The sequence below is a fragment of the Pseudorca crassidens genome, chromosome 16, assembly GCF_039906515.1.
Source record: "Pseudorca crassidens isolate mPseCra1 chromosome 16, mPseCra1.hap1, whole genome shotgun sequence".
NCBI classification, from domain to species: Eukaryota; Metazoa; Chordata; class Mammalia; order Artiodactyla; family Delphinidae; genus Pseudorca; species Pseudorca crassidens.
The window spans coordinates 44239439-44264723 of record NC_090311.1 but is presented as its reverse complement, the minus strand read 5'-3'; the positions used below and the strand labels follow the sequence as shown (position 1 = coordinate 44264723).

General features: G+C 40.9%; 1 protein-coding gene across 1 annotated transcript; it reads right to left on the bottom strand.

Moving 5' to 3' along the window:
- Window positions 1–390: 390 nt before the first annotated feature.
- ZNF485 (zinc finger protein 485) lies at window positions 391–25208 on the bottom strand. The gene is given in 11 exon segments (XM_067710165.1): window positions 391–2697; window positions 2700–2781; window positions 2783–3036; window positions 3039–3120; window positions 3122–3451; window positions 8175–8265; window positions 8742–8868; window positions 11066–11151; window positions 11549–11833; window positions 23568–23680; window positions 24941–25208. Coding segments are annotated over 5 exon segments (1140 nt in total). The 5' UTR covers window positions 3431–3451; window positions 8175–8265; window positions 8742–8868; window positions 11066–11151; window positions 11549–11833; window positions 23568–23680; window positions 24941–25208; the 3' UTR covers window positions 391–2284.
- Window positions 25209–25285: the final 77 nt, after the last annotated feature.

The following is a 25285-nucleotide window of genomic DNA, read 5'->3' as shown; positions in this document are numbered from 1 at the left end:
TATTGTCTCCAAGTCTGGTTCTTTGTATTTTAACACTGTGAAGCCACTGGTCATACAAAATTTTTTAATATTTATGTGTTTTTTATGGCTTCTGAAGTTTCTGATTTAGAAAGACAACTATGTTAAACGAGAGAAGATACATGAATGTATGCTTGATTAAATATTTCAAAAAACACAGCCAAAGTCAAAATTTCACTTCATCAAATCAATTATCACAGTCTTCTCAAAGATAACAACTGTTTTGGCCTTTATTTTTCCAGATCTCTTTCTATATATATATGTGTGTGTGTGTGTGAGCGCGCGAGCGCACGCATGTGCACGCATGTATATGTTAACAAAAATAGCTTCATTTTTTAAAATATAAATAAGACCATAATATATAAAAGCAACTTGCTTTTTTTAAAGTTTATTTACAACGTTGTGTTAGTTTCAGGTGTACAACAATGTGATTCAGTCATCATATAAATACATGTTCTTCTTCAGATTCTTTTCCATTATAAGTTATTACAAGATATTGAATATAGTTCACTGTGCTGTACAGTAGGTCCTTGTTGTTTTATCTATTTTATATATAGTAGTGTGTACCTGCTAATCTCAAATTCCCAATTTATTTCCCCCCCATCCCCACCTCAGCTATCCCCTTTGGTAACCATAGGTTTGTTTCCTATGCCTGTGAGTCTGTTTCTGTTTTGTAAATAAGTTCATTTGTATCATTCTTTTAGATTCCACAAATAAGTGATATCATATATTTGTCTTTCTCTTACTTCACTAAATACGATAATCTCTAGGTCTATCCATGTTGCTGTAAATGGCATTATTTCATTCTTTTTTATGGCTGGGTAATATTCCATCATATATATGTGTATCTATATACCACCTCTTCTTTATCCATTCATCTGTCAGTGGACACAAGTGGCTTCCATGTCTTGGCTATTGTAAATAATGCTGCAATGAACATTAGGGTGCATGTATCTTTTTAAATTAGGGACTGCTGGATCATATGGTATCTATTTTTAGTTTTTAAGGAGCCTCCATACTGCTCTCCATAGTGACTGTATCAATTTACCTTCCCACCAACAGTGTAGGAGGGTTCCCTTTTCTCCACACCCTCTCTAGCATTTATTGTAGACTTCTTGATCATGGCCACTCTGACCAGCGTGAGGAGATACCTCATTGCAGTTTTGATTTGCATTTCTCTAATAATTAGCAATCCTGAGCATCTTTTCATGTGCCTATTGGCCATCTGAACATCTTCTCTGGAGAAATGTCTATTTAGGTTTTCTGCCCATTTTTTAATTGGGATTTCATTTTTATTCTTTTTAATTGAGATGTATGAGCCGTTTGTATATTATGGAAATTAAGCCCTTCTCAGTCACATTGTTTGCAAATATTTTCTCCTGGTCCACAGGTTGTCTTTTTGTTTCGTTTATGGTTTTCTTTGCTATGCAAAGTTTGATTAGGTCCCATTTGTTTGTTTTTGCTTTTATTTCTTTTTCCTCAGGAGACTGACCTAAGAAAACACTGCTATGACTTATGTCAGAGAATGTTTTGCCTATGCTCTCTTCTAGGAGTTATATGGTGTCTTACATTTAAGTCTTTAAGCCATTTTGAATTTATTTTTGTGTACGGTGTGAGGGCATGTTCTAACTTCATTGATTTATTACATGCAGCTGTCCAGCTTTCCCAACACCACTTGCTGAAGAGACTATCTTTTCTCCATTGTATATTCTCACCTCCTTTGTAGAAGATTAATTGCCCATAGGTGTTTGGGTTTATTTCTGGGCTCTCTATTCTGTTCCATTGAGCTACGTGTCTGTTTTTGTGCCAATACAATGCTGTTTTGATTACTGTAGCTTTGTAGTATTGTCTGAAGTCTGGGAGAGTTAGGTCTCTAGCTTTGTTCTTTTTTCTCAGGATTGCTTTCACAATTCTGGGTCTTTTGTGGTTCCCTGTAAATTTTAGGATTATCTGTTCTAGCTCTGTGAAAAATGTCATGGGTAATCTGATAGAGATCACATTAAATCTGTAGATTGCTTTGGGTAGTATGACCATTTTCACAATATTAATTCTTTGCAATTTGCTTTTTTACCTTATCAAGGTATCATGGAGATATATCTATGGTTGTATATAGAGCTCTACCTCATTCTTTTCACTTGCTACATAGTAGCATTTAGGTTCTTGCTACATTTAAGTTCTTCAAATATTTCGCTAGTACAAACCATACTACAATGAACATCCTCACAAGTGAGAAGTTTTCCAGGATAGAGGGTCACAGATATATTCATTAAGTGTATAATTTATTGAATGTCTCCTCCTTGATGGTCAAAAAGGAATAAACTATCTCTGCATGATTTACCAAACTAACTACATTTGATGGCTCTTTGTTATGAATTTTCTTATGTTGTTTGAGGTTTGAATTCTGAGGAAAAGCCTTCCCACATTCATTACATTCATAAGGTTTTTCTCCTGTATGGATTTTCTGATGTTCAGCAAGGCCAGAGCTATGCCTGAAGGATTCCCCACATTTCTTACAGCATTAGGGCTTTTCTCCAGTAAGAATTCTCTGATGTTCAGTAAGGGCTGAGCTCTTGCTAAAGGCTTTCCCACGGTCATTACATTGATGTAATGGGGTTTATTGATGGGGTTTATTTCCACTATGAGTTTTCTGATGTCCAGCAAAGGATGAGCTATACCTGATTTTCCACATTTACTACAGAGATAAGGTTTCTCTCCTGTATGCATTCTTTGATGACTAACATGACTTGAGCTTTTCCTAAATAAAGCATTTTCCACATTCATTACACTGATACTGTTTCTCACCAGTATGTATTCTCTGATGTTACAAGAGAGCTGAGTTATCCCTGAAAGTTTTCCCACATTCATTACATTTAAATGGCTTCTCTCCACTATATATTTTCACATAATGAGCAAGGCCTGGATTCTGAGCAAAGGCTTTCCCACAATCATTATATTTGTAGGGTTTCTAACCAGTATGAAGTCTCTGGTGACTTAAAAGAATAGAATTATTTCTGAAAATTTTCCACATTCATTGCATTTATGGAGTTTCTCTCTAGAATGAATTTTCTGATGATTAACAAATGTTGACTGCTTCTTGAGAAAATTTCCCACATTTAACACATCTGAAACATTTCTTGCCTATGTAAATTTTATGATGATTTAAAAGGGATGAGCTGCTCATAAAGGCTATCCCACATTCTTTACATTTATGGGGTTTCTCAGCAGTACGATTTCTCTGGTGGCTAATAAAGGAGGAATTATATTTGAAGACTTTCCCACATTCCTTGCATTTATAGTGTGTCTTCTCTATGCAACTTCTGCCTTCCCAATCCAGGCCTCTTTCCATCATGACACTTTTTGTTTGTTCTCCCAAATCAGATCTCTCAGAAGTATTTTGCTGTAGGGCTGACATCTTTGTTTCAAATATGTACTCCTGAACTGAAAAAAAATTTTTTAATTCAAATGTTCTCTATGTTGAAATACTGAAAATGAAAGCTGCACATGGATAAGAATAACATTCTATTCTGTACAACTAAAGGTCATGTAAAATTAATTCATCCCACTTGTGATTATTGCTAAGAAAAGATGGCAAGACTAAAAATGGGAGAAGTAAATAGGATCTAAGGAAACAGAAGTTATAAATATTGTGTTTAAAGAATGCAAGGAGCATCTAATAAGTTGGTAAGTTAGGAAGGTAACACAGGCAACACCAAAAAAGAAAAAAAGATAAAAATTTGAGGATAAACACAACTTTGGGGAGAAAACCAAGTATCACAAAGCAAGCCAGGATTACTAGGACAGACTCCTATAGGGAGGTACATTTGACAACATTGTAATATAACACTGTACATCTCCAAGAATTTGAGAATAACATTCCTCTGTGAGAATTTAGCAGACAACCAACATTTAATGGCTCAGAGATAAAGATATACACACACACACACACATATATTTTTATTTTTATATACATTTATATTTATTAGCCTGAAGAGAAATTCCATTCATCAGATACTAGAGCTAAGACTTATTTTTTAAATGCAAAATTGGAGGTGAAGTCTGGTAATAAACAGCCCAGATCCTTCAAATAGCCTTTGATGGGATATGTATTTAATGTGTAATGATTAAGCTAGAGAAAATTTCAAGATTCTGATTGTAAAGGTAAGTGGAAGCAAATCAGTCATATGAAGAGAAAGGCACTCTTATGGATTCATGTTCTGTGACAAAGGTAACTTTGCAGAGCAGCAGTGAAAAGGAGACTACACTGGCATATTGGGGGGAGGGAGGAGTAAACATGAACCCTATCTCATACCATGCACAAAAATCAATTCTAACAGGATGGCAAATCTAAATGTAAAAGACAATCAATAAAGCTTCTAAAAGTTAACACAGAAGAGTATCTTTATAAACTTGAAGAAAGGAAAGATTTATTAAACAGTACACAAAACACAATGACAAGAAAGGAAAAGATTAATAAAATAGAGCTCATTAAAATTAAAACCCCCATTCATCAAAAGGCCACTGTTAGTGAAAAGCAAACCACAGAGAGAAGGGCAATACAACATATATAATCAACAAAGAGTTTTTTTTTAATAGACACTCCATAAAAGATGACATATAATGGCCAATAAACATTTGAAATGTCCTCCACCCCATTAGATATCAGGGATATGGATATTAAGACAAAATGAGGGACTTCCCTGGTAGCACATTGGTTAAGAATCTGCCTGTCAATTCAGGGGACACAGGTTCAAGCCCGGGTCTGGGAAGATCCCACATGCTGTGAAGCAACTAAGCCCGTGCACCACAACTACTAAGCCTGCACTCTAGAGCCTGCGAGCCACAACTACTGAAGCCTGTGCGCCTAGAGCCCATGCTCTGCAACAAGAGAAGCCACCGCAATGAGAAGCCCACGCACCGCAACAAAGAGTAGCCCCCGCTCTCTGCAACTAGAGAAAGCCCGCGTGCAGCAACAAAGACCCAACACAGCCATAAATAAATAAATAAAAGTAAAATAAAGTTCTAAAAAAAAAAGAAAGACACTATGAGATACACGATACACCCAAAGAACAATTAACTTCAAAGGACTGACAATATTAAGTGTTGACAAGGATATGGAACAATGAGTACTCTCACATAAATAGGTACAAAACTTTGAAAAACTATTTGGCATTATGTACTAAAGTTGAATATATGCATATGCTATAAACTAGAAATCCCAACCCAAAAGAAATGTATCCACATATGAACCAAGCAATAACATATATGAAACGTTCATACCATTTGTAATTCTCAAAAGCTAGAAACATCCCCAATATCCATCCAAAATATGAGATAATGAAATACTCTATTGCAGTAGTTTTAAAAGCCTGGTCTCCAGATCAGTAACAACAGCATCAGCATCACCTAAGAACTTGTAGAGATTTTCAGTCCACATTTCAGACCTAATGAATAAAAAGTGCTGAGGGTGGGGCCTAGCAATTATGTTTAAACATGCATTCTAATGATCCACAGGAAGGACAATGCATGAAAATGAATGAATCTCACAAAATGTTATGCATAAAAAGCCACATCAAAAAAATATACAGTTCCATTCATATAAAGTTAAAAAAACAGGCCAAAATAAATAGTGTTAGTTCAGGGGGAGGAGGAGAGTGTGGCTAATGATTAGAAGGGATCAGGTATGATTTAGTAGAGTACTGCCAGTGTTCTCTTTCTTGAGCTGAGTGCAGGTTACATGAATATTCATTTCAAAAATACCAATTTAGACCATATATATATATATAATCTACTCTTCTATATATGTGTTAAATTTTAAAAAGTTTCAAGAAAGAAAAAGGAAGGTTAGCTTATGACTCTCTTAATATTTTGATCAGAGAAATCAAAATACAAATTGCAAAATATCTAAAAAATTATGACAATAAAAACTACAATACAACCAAAACACTGAACAAACAGAAGTTTACAGCTTTAAATATTTATATTACATAAATAAGAAGAAAATTCAATGGATTAATTAATCAACTATAAAAGGTTAGAAAAAGTAAATAAACCTAAGGGGAAAAAAAGGAGTTAAAGATTAAAAAACAGAAAACAGTAACACTAGTAAATACATCTAAGAGTCTATAAAAAGTAAAACAAGCTAATGAAAGGGGGAAAATGGAAAAAAAACAAATAAATAATGTAAATCATAAGAAAGTAACCATGAATATATAGGATAAAAGTAACCATAAATGTAAAGGATGTATGTAGAATCATAAAAGTCTACTTTGTTCAATACTATGCAGATAAATTTGAGAACTTTAATTACTGGATATTTTTTAGGAAAATGTAAATTACCAAAACTGTTTCAAGAGACAGCAAAAATCTACTTGGCCAAGTTACTATATAAGAGAGAATACTGCTAAAGAATTACCCCCCAATTCCTCTCCCCTGCTACCACAAAAAACAAGTTTAAAAAAAAACAAGAAAAACAAAAAAAAACAAAAAAAAAACACCCAAACCTTCAGGGAACCAGTTATCATGTGAATTAAATTATAACAAAGAATGAAAACAGGAAGGATCAAAAATTTTCACAAAAATTATTACAAAATTTAAATCAAAACTCAATGAAAATGGCCCAATGAAAAAGAAAAATATAAACAAATTTCTTGTAAGTATCAATGCAAAAACTTAAATAAAACATTAGCAAAGAGTATCATCTACTGACATGTTAAAAGAATAATGTAATATGCCATGACCAAGTGGGGTTCTACTAAGAATGCCAAGTCATTAAGATAATTAAGAATAAAATGTACCATATTAACAACCAAAAGGGAAAAGACAGATGTCATCTCCATATATGTTGAAAAGGCATTTGATAAAATTCAACATCTATGCTGAATTTAAAAGAATATTTCTTAATAAAAGACATGGATTAAATACTTCCTTGTATAATAACATATATCTATCCCAACCCAATACCAAAATTTAAACAGAAAGATTAAAGAATAAGGAAGACTGAGTTACTACTGTTACTCTATAAAGAATCTACACAAGCATTTAGGGGGGAAATGTTCAACATAGTGAAAACAAATGGAATTACTGAAAAGCATTAAAACACACACACACACACACACAATTCCAGTTATAAAATAAGTCATGGCAACTCTAGTTAGTAACACTGTAGTGCATATCTGTAAGTTGCTAAGACAGTAAACCTTACAACTTCTCATCACAAGAAAAATAATTTTTGTAACTATGTATGGTGACAGATGTTAACTAGACATATTATAGTGATCATTTCCCAATATATACAAATATTAAATCATTACATTGTACAACTGAAACTAATATAATGTTATATGTCTATTATATTTCAATTTTAAAAAAGAATAGTTTAGAGGTCTAAAGGAAAAAAAAAACAGTTTAAGCAAGATTATGCATCACTGGTATTTTCCATGAAACACAATTATAAAAGTTTCCCTGAAGATGATATAGGAAAAATGACAATTCACGTTTTAAAAGAAGGATACACATTTTAGGTGAGAGAAATATCCATGTTTAAAGATTCAGAACTGAACGATGACATGAAGAAAGTGACATACATAAATTTATGCAAAGTATACACAGAAAAAAATGAGAACCAAGGGCAAATGATAACAGAGAAAAGAAATAAAAGAAGACCAGAGGGAAAGGGAAGAAAGTGCTTCCCTATCAGTTTCTTTGCCAAAAATAGTAATCACCTGATAGGAAAATATGCTTATAACTGGAATCTGCCACTGCCCCACTGTATGATCAGGGATATGGATATTAAAACTAGAAAGGGTTAAATAGCCATTCGTCTAGCTAACCATAGGAGAATTTGGAAGACACTGAGAATGGACAGAAGGCAGGAACAAAGTGTAGCCTGACAAGTGCCTGAAAATGGGGAGGGAAACAACACATAAAGAGACTGATTTCAGGGTGTGAAGTCAGAGGCCGGAGGCCCTTGTGAAAGGAGCAGGAGTAGAAAGAATGAGAAAAATGGCAAGTCATTTGACATGAGGATGACGTTAAAAAGAGGCAACTAGTGTCAACTGCCACAGCCCTTCTGCATGGACGTGGACTCTCTAAGATGAGCCTTCTGACCAAGAACTCCCTCCTCACTGTTCTGTGTGCTGAGCTCCGGACTCACTCACCTGTATAAGTACCTGATGGAACCCCTTATACTTTCATCCATGGCTCTTCCATCCAACTGGGTTATTAGCTTGGGTTTGGAAGAGAGAAGCCCTGTTCACAGAGAAAGAAAAGGAACATGACTGTGGTTATGAGCACAAGGAGTTATCCCAAATCTCAGTCTCAACTTGGGGTCTACACAGAGCATGGATATGTCAGGAAGGCCTAGAGGGTGGTATCAAGGACATCCAAATCACAGTCATAGAAATGAAGGAGTGGAAGTCAGTTAGAAAACCAGGCCTCTTTGAGGACAGGAAACTCCTATTGTTGGTGGCAGATGAATGGGGACATGCAAAATTTAGGGAACTGGGCTAGACTGCACACAAAGCTGCCCATCTTAAACTCCGTACGGCTCTGACCTTTCTGAGTGAAAGGAGCATGAACTCCAGCCTCTAAGCCCACGGTAAAAACAAACAAACAAACAAAAACCTCCCGTTTTAAGAGTTTAAATACCCCCAAATCATTAACCCTGTGAAAATGCACAGTTGCCCAGCAGACCAATTTTGGGTTAAAGAGAAAAAAATCCTTACCCACAAACACCAGATTCCCATAGTTCTCCAGTATCACATCCCTGTACAGGGCCCGCTGAGCAGCATCCGGGTGTCTCCCTTCAATCTGGGTAAAGGCCACAGCCACATCCCCAAATGTCAGTGATCCCTGCAAAATCAAACCCAATTCCGTTCACCCAGGAACCGTTGACTCCCTTGCCCCTGAGGTAGGGAGCCAGGAAGGCCTCACTGGAGAAGGAAGGCAAGACATTCAAAGTCAGCTTCTGATAGCTCAGATTGTTTATGAGGAGAAAAGTGGGACACAGTTAACGAAAGGACCAACGAGGAACGTATATGACATCCTCGGAAAGCAGACTTGCTTCAGAGGAACGAAATATTAAAAGATAAGAGGCTGCAAAGTGAAGTGATTCGTGACCCCTCATACTTCAATCACACTGCCCTCCTCATGTTCTTCCAATATGCCTATCATGCTCGTTCCACCAGGCCTGGTATTTGCTCATCCCTCACTTAGTAGGGATGAAGTGAAATTGCTTAAATGTCACTTCGCCAGAAAGTTCTTCTTTAATCTTCTCCCATTTTCTACTACTTGCTATCCCATGACCCACTTTTTTTTTTTTCACAGGGTTTCTCACTGCCAGGCAGGAGAGGTTTAGATTTATGGTCAGTACACTCTATAATGAGAGCTCCAGGAGGGCAGGGACCACTTGGGTCACTGCTGTCTCCCCAGCCTAAAACACTGCCTGACACATGGGCATGTTCAAGGATGTGTCATTCAACAAATGAATAGAAACACTGAAAGACATGCAAAATGATACCGGCTTTATCCTAGAATTTACAGCGATAAATATGTATTTGTTAATTGCCATTCATAGCAATAACAACCTAATATGTACCAGGCACAGTGCTGAGCCCTAAGACATACAACATCTCTCTGTATTTCCACCAGAAATGTATAAAGTGTAAGGAACGGCACCAAGAAACGGAGGAGAGCTTAAGCAAGCTTTACTTGGAAACGCTCCCGGGTGAGGTTCACTGGTCCGAGAGAAAGGGGCCAGAGAAGTCGCGCCTGGGCGAGGGTTTGGGCAGAATTTATAGGGGAAGAAGGGAAAGGGGTATTGTGAATCTGGGAGGGCGCAGGTTATTCCTTATTTGGTGGTCTCTTCGGGTATCGTGGACCGTTAGTCCCGCCCCTCGAAAGGCGGGAAGGCTGGGCCAGGTGGAAAGTTCCCAGGTCAGTTCCTGGAACTGGGTGGTCCAGAAAGTTTCAGTCTGATGCAACCTGTGAGTCTGATTTCGTTCCCCTGCCTCGGGCCAGTTGGCCTTACATAAAGTATATCTATTTTACAGCTAAGAATACTAAGGCTCAGAGAGTTGAAAAAACTTGCTCAAGGTCACAGGCTGGTTGAGTACACAATATTAAAAAGGAGCTACAGAAAGTGGTAATGAAACTATGGAGCAAACTAGAAGAAATAGCTATGGCATATTAAAAGGAAAAAATGGGTAAGTCTAAAATATACACATGCAAAGGTGTTTCAAATGAAATAATTTGATTCGCTAGGGTGATAGGAAGATGCGTAATCCTTAATTTTTAAAAATTTTTGTTACTCTTAGTTTGCATAATAAATACTCAACTATTTACTACTTCCTTCAAAATGTTCATTACCTCCTGTCAACTTCTCAAAGTCCTTCAAAACCCAGTTTTCTCCAGGATTAAGGCAAATTCCAACCTGGCATTCTAGACACTGAACGTTTCCAACTTTCTCTGGGGCTAGCTCATTCATGGTTCAGATGTAACGGCTTCACTCATGTTGCAGCGCCTTCCCCTAGTCACCCCAAACTCTCCAAATATGCAAATTTCATTTATTCTTCAGTAAGAACCGTAATGATCACCACCACTACCACCACCCCACCCTAAAGACTCCTCTGACCCCTGAAGGTCAAGAGAGCACTACCATGGCTGTGTCATGTGTATCATTCATGATTAACGTAAAGCCTGTTACGTCTTTTTATGCTACGTGTCTGTTTTTCCATTATCTCTGAGTTAGCAATGTCTTTGAGGTAACAGCTGTACCTTATTACAAAGTATGTTTCACTTTCTAGCACTCTAGAAAGCATGGGTACCAACAATCTATTTGGTGAATGACTCTGTAATGGGTAGAGAGAAGGACATGAAGGGATGACAGTGGGGAGAGGGGCCCCGTCTCTGTAGAGCTACAACCACTCCAGGATTGGCTCAGGCAGCTTGGTCCATACACTGGTCAGAGCATTTTCCAAGCAAGAGGCATAAACCCAACTTCATTTTGAAACAACAGAGATTTCTCAGGAAAAGGAAAAATCAAACTTACCTGGATCTGGGTTCTTGGTAGTCTTGGGGCCGTCTGTCCCCTGAACTGTTCTCCCAGGCAAGGACAAAGAATCTTGACTACGCCAACTTGGGAAGAAGAAAGGAAATATGAGGAAGTCCCTCCATGTTCGGTACTAGCTAGAACTCGCTCTCTGCACACTGAACGAGAACAGTCCGCCACCCTCCCTACTCCCCACAAAGGTCGAGAGGTGAAGGTGGCTAAGCGCAGGAAGAAAGGGCACGGAACGCCTGCCTGGAGCCCGGCCTTGCAGCAAGCTCCAGGCCAAGCTCTGACTGTGAGTCAGTCAGGCACCTTCGCCAACACATGTGGAAAGTCTCGTCGGAGACTCAATCCCTGGGTCTCAGCGCAAGCCTTTAAACCTGGGACAGCACGGCTCCTGGGGTTGGGGCCCCGCTCACATCTGCCCGCCCCTCCTAGCCCGCTCTTTCCTCAACTTGCCCCTCGGGGAAAGGAGGAGCTCACCAGGTCTTTGTGCCCCAGTCCGGCGGCAGCCGTTTACGACCTAGCTGGGAGGGTTGGGCCAGAAAGCTGCGCACGCTGAGGAGCCGTGACCACCCTCACTGTTCTCCTCACAGAAGAGACACTGGTGCAAGCCGAGCACGCCGGTGCCGCGCTCTACTCAAACGGAGGCGGGCAGGGCCGGAAACGGAAGTGGCCGCGGAGGCCTCTGGGAAATGTAGTCTTGGATACAGTCCGGCGTCTTAGATTCTTCATCCTATTTGCGCACGTTGGCATCACCTGGAAAGACTGAAAAATTAATTGCGCCTTGGTCCCAACTCCACAGATTTTGCGTTAATGCTCTGGGTGTGGTCCTGGCATCGGACCACACCCAGAGCTCCCAAACGATTTTAATATTCAGCCAAGATTTGCACCCACTGCTAGAAACTGGTTTGGATCTGAAAAACATGTTTTAGGTTACTTTGGAGGAGCTATTTATGGTTTGTTCATTTGTTTGTTTCCAAGTAATCCAGTTTTAATATCAAACAAAGAAAAAGCATGTTAGAAAAGTATAGCACCCAGAACATTAAAAATTAGTTTCTCACCATTAACTGACACAGAAGATGGAACAAGATTGAATCCGTTTTAACAAATGTATTATTAAAAAATTCTACTTATGGGCTTCCCTGGTGGCGCAGTGGTTGAGCGTCCACCTGCCGATGCAGCGAACACGGGTTCGTGCCCCGGTCCGGGAATATCACATATGCCGCAGAGCGGCTGGGCCCGTGAGCCATGGCCGCTGAGCCTGTGCATCCGGAGCCTGTGCTCCGCAACGGGAGAGGCCACAACAGTGAGAGGCCCGCGTACCACCAAAAAAAAAAAAATTCTACTTATAAAATCCAGCAGTTTGACAGCTTAGGAAGGAAAAATATATCTTTCATTCAATTAGGACTTTTCATTTAAAAGAAAATTCCTCTGAATGGAGCATTTATTCACCAACCTAACAATGATTAACCAATGCCGCAGTATGTGCCACTCACTTTTCTAGATGCTAAGGATAAAGCAGTTGTCAGGACTCCCTCCTTCACCAAACTTTAGTCAGGATCCTGTGAATCCTCTTCTCCTCTAGACCTTGTCTTTGACCTGCTGAATCCAATTTTAGTAAAGAATCCTGCGAAGCCAGTTCATCAAGAATTCTCCCACCCTTGGTATCTAATCAAGTTCCTTTCTACCTCCCCTTGATACCTAACCAATTTCTTAGTAATTTTCCATTTACTCCCTCACCCTGCCAGTTGGCTATAAATCCCCACTTGTCCCTGTTGTACTGGGGGTAAGTTCAAGCTCTCTCCCTACTGCAGTAGGCTTGAATAAAGCCCTCTTTGCAGGTTTCAACAAGTGTCAGAATAATTTCTCTTTAACACAGTGAAAAAATAATGTTCCTCCCCTCAAAGACCTTACATTCAAATAGGGGGCAGGAAGAGAGAGATTAAACAAAAGCAAGGTAAGGAGATGGGAGGAGGATTCTTATTCAATACAGAGCTGTATGAACTGCCCTCTTTGATAAGAGATCATACAAGCAGAGTCCGAAGGAAGTAAGGTAACAAGAAGGAGTGTATCTGTGGGAAGTCTGGTCCAGGCAGAGGAAACAGTAGATGCAAAGCCACTACAGAGAGCGTGCTTGGTTTATTTGAGGAACAGAAACAGGTCAATGAGGTTGGAATACTAAAGACATAAGAAAAAACCAGATCATGTTTGTGATGACTAATTTCATGTGTCACCTTGACTGAGCTAAGGGATGCCCAGATAGCTTATAAAATATTATTTCTGGGCCCACCTGTGAGGGTGTTTCCAGAAGAGATTAATATATGAATGGTGAACTGAGTAAAGCAGACTGCTCTCCTCAATGTGGGTGGGCAACATCCAATCTACTGAGAGTCTGAATAGAATTTAAAAAGCAGAGGAAGGGAGATTGGTCTCCCCACTTGAGCTAAGACATCTATCTTCTCCTGCCCTCAGACCTTCAAATTTGGTCTCTCCACTTGAGCTAACACATCCATCTTCTCCTGCCCTCAGACCTTCAGATGCTGGGACTTACGTCAGCATATCATTCCTCCCTTCTTAGGCCTTCGACCTCCAACTGGGAGTTATGCCATTGGCTCCCCTAATTCTCAGGCCATCAGATACAGACTGAACTATACCACTGGCTTTCCTAGTTCTCCAGCTTGCAGACATCAGATCATTGGACTTCTAAGTCTCCATAACCACAGGAGCCAATTAATTAATTAAATACACACACTACTGGTTCTGTTTCTCTAGAGAACTCTGCTTAATACAAGGTTGGTCCTTTCAGTCCACTATAAAGACACTGGCTCTTATTTCAACTGAAATAAGAAGCCATCAGAATGTGGAGAATTCAGAATCCTCATTGGTTGTTAGTAGGATCATAAAATAGTGCAGTCACTTTGGAAAATGCCTGGCAGTTCCTCAAAATGATAAATATGGAGTTACCATATCACTCCATGATTCCATTCCTAGATACCTAACAAAGAACAATGAAAATATACATCCACACAAAAATTTGTATATAAGTGTACACAGCAGTGTTATTCATTAGAGCTAAAACTGGAAATAACACAAATGTACAACAACCGGTGAATGGATAAACAAAATATGGTATATCCAAACAATGGAATAATATTTGGCAATAAAGTTAATGAAGTACCGATACATGCTACATAATCAATGAACTTTGAAAATATAATCCTAAGTGAAAGAAGACAGTCACAAAATATAACATACTGTATGATTCAACTTATCTGAAATGTCCAAAATGTCAAATTCCATAGAGACAAAAATAGATAAATGGTTGCTAGCAAATGGAGGAAAGGAGGAATGGAGAGATACTATTGCTGGGTATGGAGCTTCTTTTGGGAGTAATGAAATGTTGTAAAATTAGATAGTAATTATATTAGTTTCCTAGGGCTACTGTAACAAAGTGCCACAAACTTAAACAATAGAAATTAATTTTGTCACACTTTTGGAGGCCAGAAGTACAAAACCAACGTGTCAGCAGGGTTGGTTCCTCCTCAGACTTTGGGTAGAATTCTTCCTTGACTCTTCCTAGGTTCTGGCGGTTGCCATCAATCCTTGGCTTACATTCTCCCTGTGTGTCTCTGTCTTTATGTGGTACTTCCTCTTATAAGGACAACTAGTTATATTGGATTAGAGCCCAACCTAACAACCTCATCTTAACTTGATTACATCTGCAACAACCCGATTTCAAATAAGGTCACATTTTGGAGTACTGGGGGTTAGAACGTCAACGTATGAAGGCGGGTGGGAACACAATTCAACTCATAAAATTTAGTTTTGTGTTTTGTTCCTTAATGTTTTGCCTTTAATACTGTGTAATGTATTCTTTACAGTTCACATCTTATGAGATAGTATCTAAGTTTGTCTCAAATGGATAGATAACTTTTCAGCACCATTCATTGAAAAGTCTTTTTGTTCCTCCACTAAATTGAAATGCCATCATTATCTTATGTCACACTATACAGTCTCCTAAACAAAAGTTGTGGGGATTTCTTAACCTGTGCTGTTTTCTAGAAGCAAAGGGCTCAGATAAAGTTCAACACTCTTACTATTAATAAGGAGTGGTTAAATATATTATAGTAAATCCATATGACAAAATACTAGGCAACCATTAAAAATATCAACATAGGGCTTCCCTGGTGGCGCAGTGGTTGAGAGTCCGCCTGCCGATGCAGGGGACGCGGGTTCGTGCCCCGGTCCGGGAGGATCCCACGTGCCGTGGAGCGGCTAGGCCTGTGAGCCATGGCCGCTGAGCCTGCGCGTCTGGAGCCTGTGCTCCGCGGTGGGAGAGGCCACAACAGTGAGAGGCCTGCGTACCGCAAAAAAAAAAAAAAAAAAAAAAACTCTAAAAAAATATCGACATAGATATAGACATATGTTACATAAATGTGCTGACAAAATATTGTTGAGTGAAAAAATCAGTTTCCAAGACAGCCTGTATAGTTTAATCCCACATACTACCTCACATAATAATGAGAAATGCCAGAAAAGTACTCAGCAAAGATCTCCTGCAAGATATGACTCAACCTATGCAAAGTCCTGTGATAAACCTTCTATTTGAATTATCTCTTTTAATCCTCAAAGCAACCCTATGAGGTAGGTACTATTACTATCCTCAATAGCAAAAACTTTTTGTTAGAGAAATTTCAAATTATACACAACATAGAATAATACGAGCCACTATGTATCCATAACCTAGATTCAATAAATATCAAGATCCTGCCCATTTTCTTTTATCTATCAATCTCCCCTCCCTTTTGGTATTCTGGGAAAACTGGACAGCTACATGTAAAAGGACAAAATTAGAACACTCCCTAACACCTTACACAAAAATAAACTCAAAATGGATTAAAGACCTAAATGTAAGGCCAGACACTATAAAACTCTTAGAGGAAACCATAGGCAGAACACTCTTTGACATAAATCACAGCAACATCTTTTTGACCCACCTCTTAGAGTAATGAAAATAAAAACAGAAATAAACAAATGGGACCTAATGAAACTTAAAAGCTTTTGCACAGCAAAGGAAACCATAAACAAGACAAAAAGACAACCCTCAGAATGGGAGAGAATATTTGCAAGCGAAACAACTGACAAAGGATCAATCTCCAAAATATACAAGCAGCTCATGCAGCTCAATATCAAAAAAACAAACAACCCAATCAAAAACTGGGCAGAAGACCTAAACAGACATTTCTCCAAAGAAGACATACAGATGGCCAACAAACACATGAAAAGATGTTCAACATCACTAATCATTAGAGAAATGCAAATCAAAACTATAATGAGGTATCACCTCACACCAGTCAGAATGGCTGGCCATCATCAAAAAATCTACAAACAGGGGCTTCCCTGATGGCGCAGTGGTTAAGAATCCGCCTGCCAATGCAGGAGACCCGGGTTCGAGCCCTGGTCCAGTAAGATCCCACACGCCACAGAGCAACTAAGCCCATGCGCCACAACTACTGAGCCGGTGCTCTAGAGCCTTTGAGCCACAGCTACTGAAGCCCGTGCGGCTAGAGCCTGTGCTCCGCAACAAGAGAAGCCGCCGCAATGAGAAGCCCACACACCGCAATGAGGCGTAGCCCCTGCTCGCCACAACTAGAGAAAGCCTGCGCACAGCAACAAAGACCCAATGCAGCCAAAAATAAATAAATAAATTTATATTTTTTTAAAAAATCTACAAACAATAAATGCTGGAGAGGGTGCAGAGAAAAGGGAACCCTCCTGCACTGTTGGTGAGAATGTAAATCGATACAACCACTATGGGAAACAGTATGGATGTTCCTTAAAAAACTAAAAATACAACTACCATATAACCCAACAATCCCACTACTGGGCATATACCCAGAGAAAACCATAATTCAAAAAACCACATGCACCCCAATATGCATAGCAACATTATTTATAATAGCCAGGACATGTAAGCAACCTAAATGTCCGTCAACAGAGGAATGGATAAATATGTGGTACATATATACAATGGAATATTACTCAGCCATAAAAAGGAATGAAATTGGGTCATTTGTAAAGACATGGATGGACCTAGAGAGTATCATACAGAGTGAAGTCAGAAAGAGAAAAGCAATCGTATAATAACGCATATACTGGACTCTAGAAAAATGGTATAGATGATCTTATCTGCAAAGCAGAAATAGAGACACAGACATAGAGAACAAATGTATGGATACCAAGGGGAAAGGGGTGGGGCAGGAGGAATTGGGAGACTGGGATTGACACATATACATTATTGATACTATGTATAAAATAGACAACTGATGGGAACATACTATATAGCACAGGGAACTCTACCTAATGCACTGTGGTGACCTAAATGGGAGGCAAGTCCAAAAGGGAGGGGATTTCTGTATGTATATGGCTGATTCATTTCGTTGTGCAGTGGAGGCTAACACAACATTGTAAAGCAACCATACTCCAACAGAAATTAATTTTAAAAAGTTTAAAATCTTTTTTTAATTTAAAAATTAAATAAAATTAAATAAATTTCAAAATATACACAACATAGAATAATACAACAAGCTTCTAGGTATCCATAACCCAGATTCAACAAATATCAAGATTATGCCCATTTTTTTTTTCTTTTTTTAAAATTTTATTTATTTTATTTTTGGCTGCTTTGGGTCTTTGTTGCTGCACACGGGCTTTCTCTAGTTGCAGCTAGCAGGGGCTACTCTTTGTTGTGGTGTGCGAGCTTCTTATTGCGGCGGCTTCTCTTGTTGCAGAACACGGCTCTAGGCGCATGGGCTTCAGTAGTTGTGGCATGCGGGCTCAGTATTGTGGCTCACAGGCTCTAGAGTGCAGGCTCAGTAGTTGTGGCACACGGGCTTAGCTGCTCCGCAGCATGTGGGATCTTCCCAGACCAGGGATCGAACCCGTTCCCCTGCATTGGCAGGCAGATTCTTAACCACTGAGCCACCAGGGAAGTCCCGTGCCCATTTTCTTTTATCTATCAATCTCCCCTCCCTTTTGGTATTCTGGATTTTTTTTTTTTTTTTTTTGGACATGCCACGCAGCACATGGGATCTTAGTTCCCCAACTAGGGATCGAAGCCGCACCCCCCCTGCAGTGGAAGTGCAGAGTCTTAACCACTGGACCGCTGGTGAAGTCCTGGTTTTCTGGCTTATTTAATGAGGTATATACCTGACTCAGGGCATTTTATTTTATTTTTTACATTTACCATTGTCACACTGTAAAAAAATAAATACTTTGAGAGACTGAATATGCAAATGGACAACAGCAAGACCACATAAAAAACAATCTGCAGGGCTTCCCTGGTGGCGCAGTGGTTGAGAATCTGCCTGCCGATGCAGGGGACACGGGTTCGTGCCCCGGTCCGGGAGCATCCCACATGCCGCGGAGCGGCTGGGCCTGTGAGCCATGGCTGCTGAGCCTGTGCATCCGGAGCCTGTGCTCCGCAACGGGAGAGGCCACAACAGTGAGAGGCCCGCGTACCAGAAGAAAAAAAAAAAAAAAAAACAATCTGCAGCAACCAGCCCAGAAAACCAACCCATTACCTACAGTAAGTAGCCCACGAAATCAGCCTGCTGTAAGTCAGACTTGTAAGAAGTCAGGTCACCATCTCTAGCACAATCAGTCTAGGAAGCCAAACTATCAATCACCCCCCAAAATGTCTGGTCTTGATTAATAACTGTGAGTATCCCTAATTTTTGTGCCCACTTCCAACTTAGGACCAACCAGAGAAAACCAAATATACGCCCCAACCAATCACATAAGATGCCCTCTTGAAGTCAGCCCCCTCTAGTTTCCTTTCGCCAACAACCTGCGAACAGGGTGTACCTGAAGCCATTTCCCTCTTTTCCATTCTAAAGCCTTCCGACTCAGCTGCCTGCCTTCGAGTCTCTGCCAAAATGCAAATCATGGTGGCTGACTCCCTTGCCATTAGCTCCCTTGCCATTAGCAAGCTCTGAATAAACAGCCTTTGTTTATTCTCATTTGGTTGGTCATTTTCCCCACAAATTCTTTAATATCTAATATCCAGCCCATATTCAAATCTCCCTAAGTGCCTGACACATTTTTCTACCTGGTCTGTTTGAATCAGATAGGGGAGCATTTCAGGTTGGCCCTGGGTCCTTATGACATGATAGTAGTCATCTTTCACACTTCCTCACTCTCTGGAAGACAAGTTGTCTCAGGATAAAGCTATGCTTTGCCATGAAACAGCCATTTCTCCAGAGAGCCCTGGTTTCTTCAGTTTCCTGCAGTTTTGTGGATTCGTCCACAAACCGGAGCTTGTGGAGGAGCTTTTGGAACCTTAGCCATGTTTCAACAGTGTTCTCAGCTTCTTGCTGATGATTCCACTCAGAATGGGAAGCTAGGCTATCTGTTGGCAGTTTTGAGGTTCTGGGTTCCACGACCCTCACTATCTCAGCACAGCTGCTGAAACCTAGTGGTGGTTTGACCTGACCCATTCTGGAATTTGAGGGGAGACCCTGACTCTGGTTTTGTTAAAGGTATTGTCCAGTGGGATGTTTCTCTGCTATACTGGTGACTCAGCCCATTTTTATGAGTGACTTGAGGAGATTCAAAAACTCTGCTGCCAGCAACATGGATGAACCCAGAGATTATCATACTAGGTGAAGTAAGTCAGAAAGACAAATACCATATGATATCACTTACATGTGGAATCTAAAATATAACACACATGAACATATCTACAAAGCAAAAACAGACTCACAAACATAGAGAACAGATTCGTGTTTGCCAAGGGGGATGCAGGGTGGGGGAGGGATGGATTGGGAGTTTGGGATTAGCAGATGCAAACTATTATATATAGAATGGAAAAACAACAAGGTCCTACTGTATAGCACAGGGAACTATATTCAGTATCCTGTGATAAACCATAATAGAAAAGAATATGAAAAAGAACGTATATATATATGTTTACATATGTATAACTGAATCACTTTGCTGTACAGCAGAAATTAACAAAACTTTGTAAATTAACTATACTTCAATAAAATAAGATTTTAAAAAACTCTGCTGCCGTAAGGATCTTTCCCTACTCGCCATTTTTTGTTGTTGTTGTTTTTGTTTGTTTGTCTTAGCAGATGAGGAAGGTTTAGAGAGGCTAAAAAATGTAGTCTCAGTTTGCTCACATGCAAAACAGTTAATAATCTCTGCTTGCTTACTTCCCAGGGCTGTTGTGAGAATTAACCGGGATAACGGAAATGAAAAGTCAGAGATTCAAGGAGAGGGACGCCGCAGACAGCAAGGGCAGACACACCTGGAGCAGGTGCAAAACATCCTCCATGGTGCCTCGGTCTCCAAGGGCATGCCCCTAATGACCGCTGCCACCCGAACGTCAATAATGAGAATGGTACGGCTAACTTATACTGCCCAGCACGGTGATAAGCACCATTCACACATTGTTTTATGCAGTCCTCACCACAGCCTGAAAGGGGAGAGTATCGTAAGCCTCAAAGGGGAAAGTATCGTAAGCCTCATTTTATGGAGGAGGAATTCAGGGATTAGTGACTGATACATTTGTTCACAAAGGTGCAGTTTTCTGTTGGCAGAACCTGTATTTAAACCCAGACCGTCTCACCCACAGCCCCCGCCTTTAGCTGCTCTGCTTTGGCTTCTGAAATGGAGAAGGTGGGAGTTTTCACTGAAGATGATGGAAGGACAGAGGACAGAGGACAGGATGAGCCAGAAGGGGCTGGTTAGGACTCTCCCTGTTGAAAGGTTTTGGGCAGCTAGCTGCAGAGCCTTTTTCTCTGAAGCAGGTGACTGAGTTGAAGGCAGGGCTTAGCACATCTTTTGGGTTAGCCTACAAGAGATCAATTACCCACTTAGAGTCTTTCAAGGAGTTCTTGGAAGCATACCCCTCCTCTAGGGTTGCCAGATAAAATGTAGCATGCCCAGTAACATCTGAATTTCAGAAAAACATTGCAGGGGACACATATTTTCTTAAAAACTATTCATTGTTTATCTGAAATTCAAATTTAGCTGGGCATACTGTATTTTCATTTGCTCAATCTGGCAACCCAACCCTCTTCACTCCATACAGATCTTTGTTTTAAAACATCTCTATTATCCTAATACAACATCTAAAAAGCCACAGATTTTGGTTTAAAGATTTCTAGATCTTTAGGGATATCCTACGATACATTTAACCTTGGATTGAGGGGACAACCTTTAAGTTGTTATCTACTCATTAGAGTCCTTAGTTGGCTATACCCAACATCTTTCAGAAAGTCAACATGTGGAGTGTGAATAAAGGTGAGAAGCACAGCAACAGCACACAATAAGGGAGAAAGAGGATGGGGGAGAAGAGAGGATTCATAACACTGAAAACCACTGAAACCCTCCTCATCCCCAGTGCTAGTGGAGCCCTGCAGAGAAACATCATTTCATGTGACAAGGTAGAAAGAATATACTCACTGAGTGGTTTTGAATGAGTAAGTGCAGGAATGATGCTGAGTTGCTCCTAGCAGCATGTGAACTATAATGATGAGTTTCTACAGCCCTGAGGCCATCTTTCCTGAACCCCTAGCAGGGCAGCACCAAGAGCCCTTCATTACTGGGCAAGATTAACTTCCCTCCTCCCTCCCCTCCTGCTTGCCTGGGTGCACCTGAACAATTCTCTTCTTTTCTCTGGGCCTCAATCCTCAGTCTGAAAAGTGAAGACAGCTGGATGAGACCCTGCTTATCACCCTCTCCATTTCCGTGGCTTTTGAGGACATTTTGGCAACAGTATGTGTAATAGAGCTGGAGACATTCTTAGAACTCACAGAGATCTGGAAGGAGGAAGCTGTGTGCCCCGGCTCCAGTCAGAAGCCAGCCTGGTTGCGGAAAGGGCTCAAATCTACATAGGAGCCCTGGACTCCTTTTTCCAGTTCCAACTATGGTTTCTCCAGCTTTCCTAGAAGTCCACCATGGCCAGAATTGAATTTGCCACCAACCAGCTTGGTCAGGTGCATTTCTGTGTCAGAGTGATCCCCAGTAGGCTGGACTGGGAGGCAGGGCCCAAGGGGGCCAACAGAAACTCCTTTCCTCATCTCTAAACTGACCTGTTCCAATTGTGATTACCTTGAAAAGATGAAGAGACAGATGTGCTATAGTGAAAGTGACCCCAGTTCAATACCCAAGGTGCTGAGTTTGGATCCTGGCTCTGCCATTTACCAGAAGCAGGATCTCAGGCAAGTCACTGCCTCTCTCTCTCATCCTCTGTGACTTCATTTTAAGAATAGTGAGGAAGAACCGTACTCCACAGTACTGTTTATAGGCAAGGATGAACTTTGGGCCATGAGCCCAGAGCAGGTCATCCAGGAGGAAATGGAAGTGCCTCCACCTTTCTTTCTGTGTGTCTCCCAAGGGCTCCCCAGATAAGACCTAAAGACTCAGGTGCTCCCTGACTAGTGTGCCACCAGATCCCAAGACCTTAACATGCAGAAGATGTAGGCCCCAAACGAAGACTTCCCAGGTTTTTATAGAATGAAAATTGATAATAGAGAAGAGAGATAGGAATGCCCTGATGTGTGAGAAAGGGGATAAGATTCAGGGCACAAATGGAGAGTTTTCTTAAATAGAAACTGGGGCTGTTCATTCAGAATAGAAAGTAGAGCATACAGACTCCAATGCAGAGAGGTGGGCAGATGCGCTTATGTAAAGGTATGAAAGCTCTCTTTTCTCATAGAAAGCAAAAGTCATCAGCTGTGAGCAAGATGGAAGGAGTTGCTGGAGGCTTGAAGAAACAGGAGAAACTGTGAGATAGTCATTTAGGAAAATGGATGGACTACGAAAATGTAATAGGATAGTTGGGCAGCATTAAGGGCCCACTTGACCTTAGCAGTCATAAATTGAAAGTGAGACCAATCATCAGAGCCATGTGTTTTTCTCAGTCCACACCTGCTACACAGGTACAGGTGTGGAACAGGCAGGGAGTTGGATTCAACTAGATTTGGTGTGTGATCAGGAGAATAAAACCAAGTAAGTTAGGGTCAAGAGACTGATCATAACGATAGGCCACTACCTCTAAACTGGGTGAGGTGGGAAGCGAGAACATGAAGGGGTGAGAGTCAGAGCAAGAGTGATAGAATCAATGGATAGAGAAGCAGTAGGTCCTGGCGAGACAGTTTGTGTTCCCCAGACAAAAGGCAGAGGAGCCTCAGAGATATGTCTTAGGCCCCCCAAAAATGTCCATGTCCCAATCCCCAGAAACTGTGAATATTACCTTATAGGGCAAAAGGAACTTTGCAAATGTGATTAAAATAAAGGTCATGATGTTGAGAGATTATCTTGGATTAACCAGGTGGGCCTGATGTAATTGCATTAGTCCTTAATAGAGGGACACAGGAAAAGTCAGTGCCAGAAAAGGTAATGTGATGAGGGAAGCAGAGATTGGAGTCATGGGCTTTGAAGATGGAGGAAGAGGCCACAAGCCAAGGAATACAGGTTGTGAACGTACCTTGGAAAAGGCAAGGAAACAGATCCTCCTCTAGAGCCTCAAAAAGGAACCAGCGGTGCCCACATCTTGACTTTAGCCCAATGAAACTGATTTCAGACTTCTGATCTCCAGAACTGTAAGGGAATAAATTTGTGTTTGTTGTATGTCACTAAGTTTGTGGTAATTTATTACAGTAGCAGTTGGAAACTAATACACCAAGAAGGGGAAAGATACAGAGGAGAGGTCTAGGTAACAGCTCTTTCACCCCCAGGATAAATCTGCAGGGAAAGTATTCTGGAAAGACCTAGTGGCCCTGTGTTACTCAGTGAAGGGTGAATGGAAAAGCCACTGGGGAGAATTTTGGTGCCACTCCCTTAAAGGCATTAGCAACTAAAAGGGTCTCGGTGAGCAAGGTTTCTATGTAAATCAGTGATACACAGTACTATCAAAATTTAAAAAGCAAACTGCAGGCCTGTATATACACAGCATGACCCCGTTTTTGTTTAAAAAGTGTATCTGTTTGTATAAACAGTTATGTCTGTGTATGTTTAAGAAACAGTTCTGACTGCTGAGTGTCACAGGACTGATTCCCTCATCTCCTCAGTCTTTGTTTCAATATCCCCTGTTTAAAACTGCAAGGCAACGACTTCCCTCGTGGCGCAATGGTTAAGAATACACCTGCCAATGCAGGGAACACGGGTTCGAGCCCTGGTCCAGGAAGATCCCACATGCTGTGGAGCAACTAGCCCATGCGCCACAACTGCTGAGCCCGCGCTCTAGAGCCAGCGAGCCACAACTACTGAGCCTGCGTGCCACAACTACTGAAGCTCGCGTGCCTAGAGCCCGTGTTCTGCAACAAGAGAAGCCACCACAATGAGAAGCGCAGGCACCACAATAAAGAGTAGCCCCTGCTCACTGCAACTACAGAAAGCCCGCGGTCAGCAACGAAGACCCAACACAGCCAAAAAGAAATAAAAATAAAATTGCAAAGCATATCCCAACCTACACACCCCAGCACCATCACCCTCAATGCCCTGACCCAACTCCACTTTTTCCATAACACATAACCTTATAACACACTATACCTTTTATCATAATTACGTATTGCTCTAGTGGGAAATGCCACTAGAATTTAACATCCACAGTGATTTTTTTTTTGTTTAAGTGTCTTGAACAGTTCTTGGAACATAGCAGGACCTCAAATAATGTTTGCCAAATGAACTTCAGAGGTGAGAAGGGGACACTCACTCCAAAATATTTTTTAAGGTAATGCGAAATTACGCGGGATATTTACGTTCTTTTCCCCCAGGAGCACTTTACCAAAACGAAAAACATTTTAATGGGCATTTCTAATATAATTCTTACGCGTTTGCAATAAAAACCAGGAGAACAACCTGAAGGACCTAGTCGCAGGCCTCACAAACTGAGAAAAGCACTCGGTGTTGGACGGAACCCTACCCTTGGGCTCAGCGCCTCGCGAAGCCTCAGGGTCAACGCCGGAAGTGGGCGCGGCCCACCCGCTGCTTTCTGGGACTTGTAGTTCGGGGCTGTAGGCGACGGAGCGGGGCCGTATAGCGAATCCTGTGCTTCCAGGTGTCGGATTCCACGTGGGAGGTGAGGGCGGTATGGCCGCTCGCGCAATCCGCGCGGCCTGCAGAGAAGCGTCTGGCTGTCGAGTTGTGGGAGTGCCGCGGGGGAGGCGCTGGGCCAAAGGGGCCCGGAAGCCTAGCGGGCGGCCG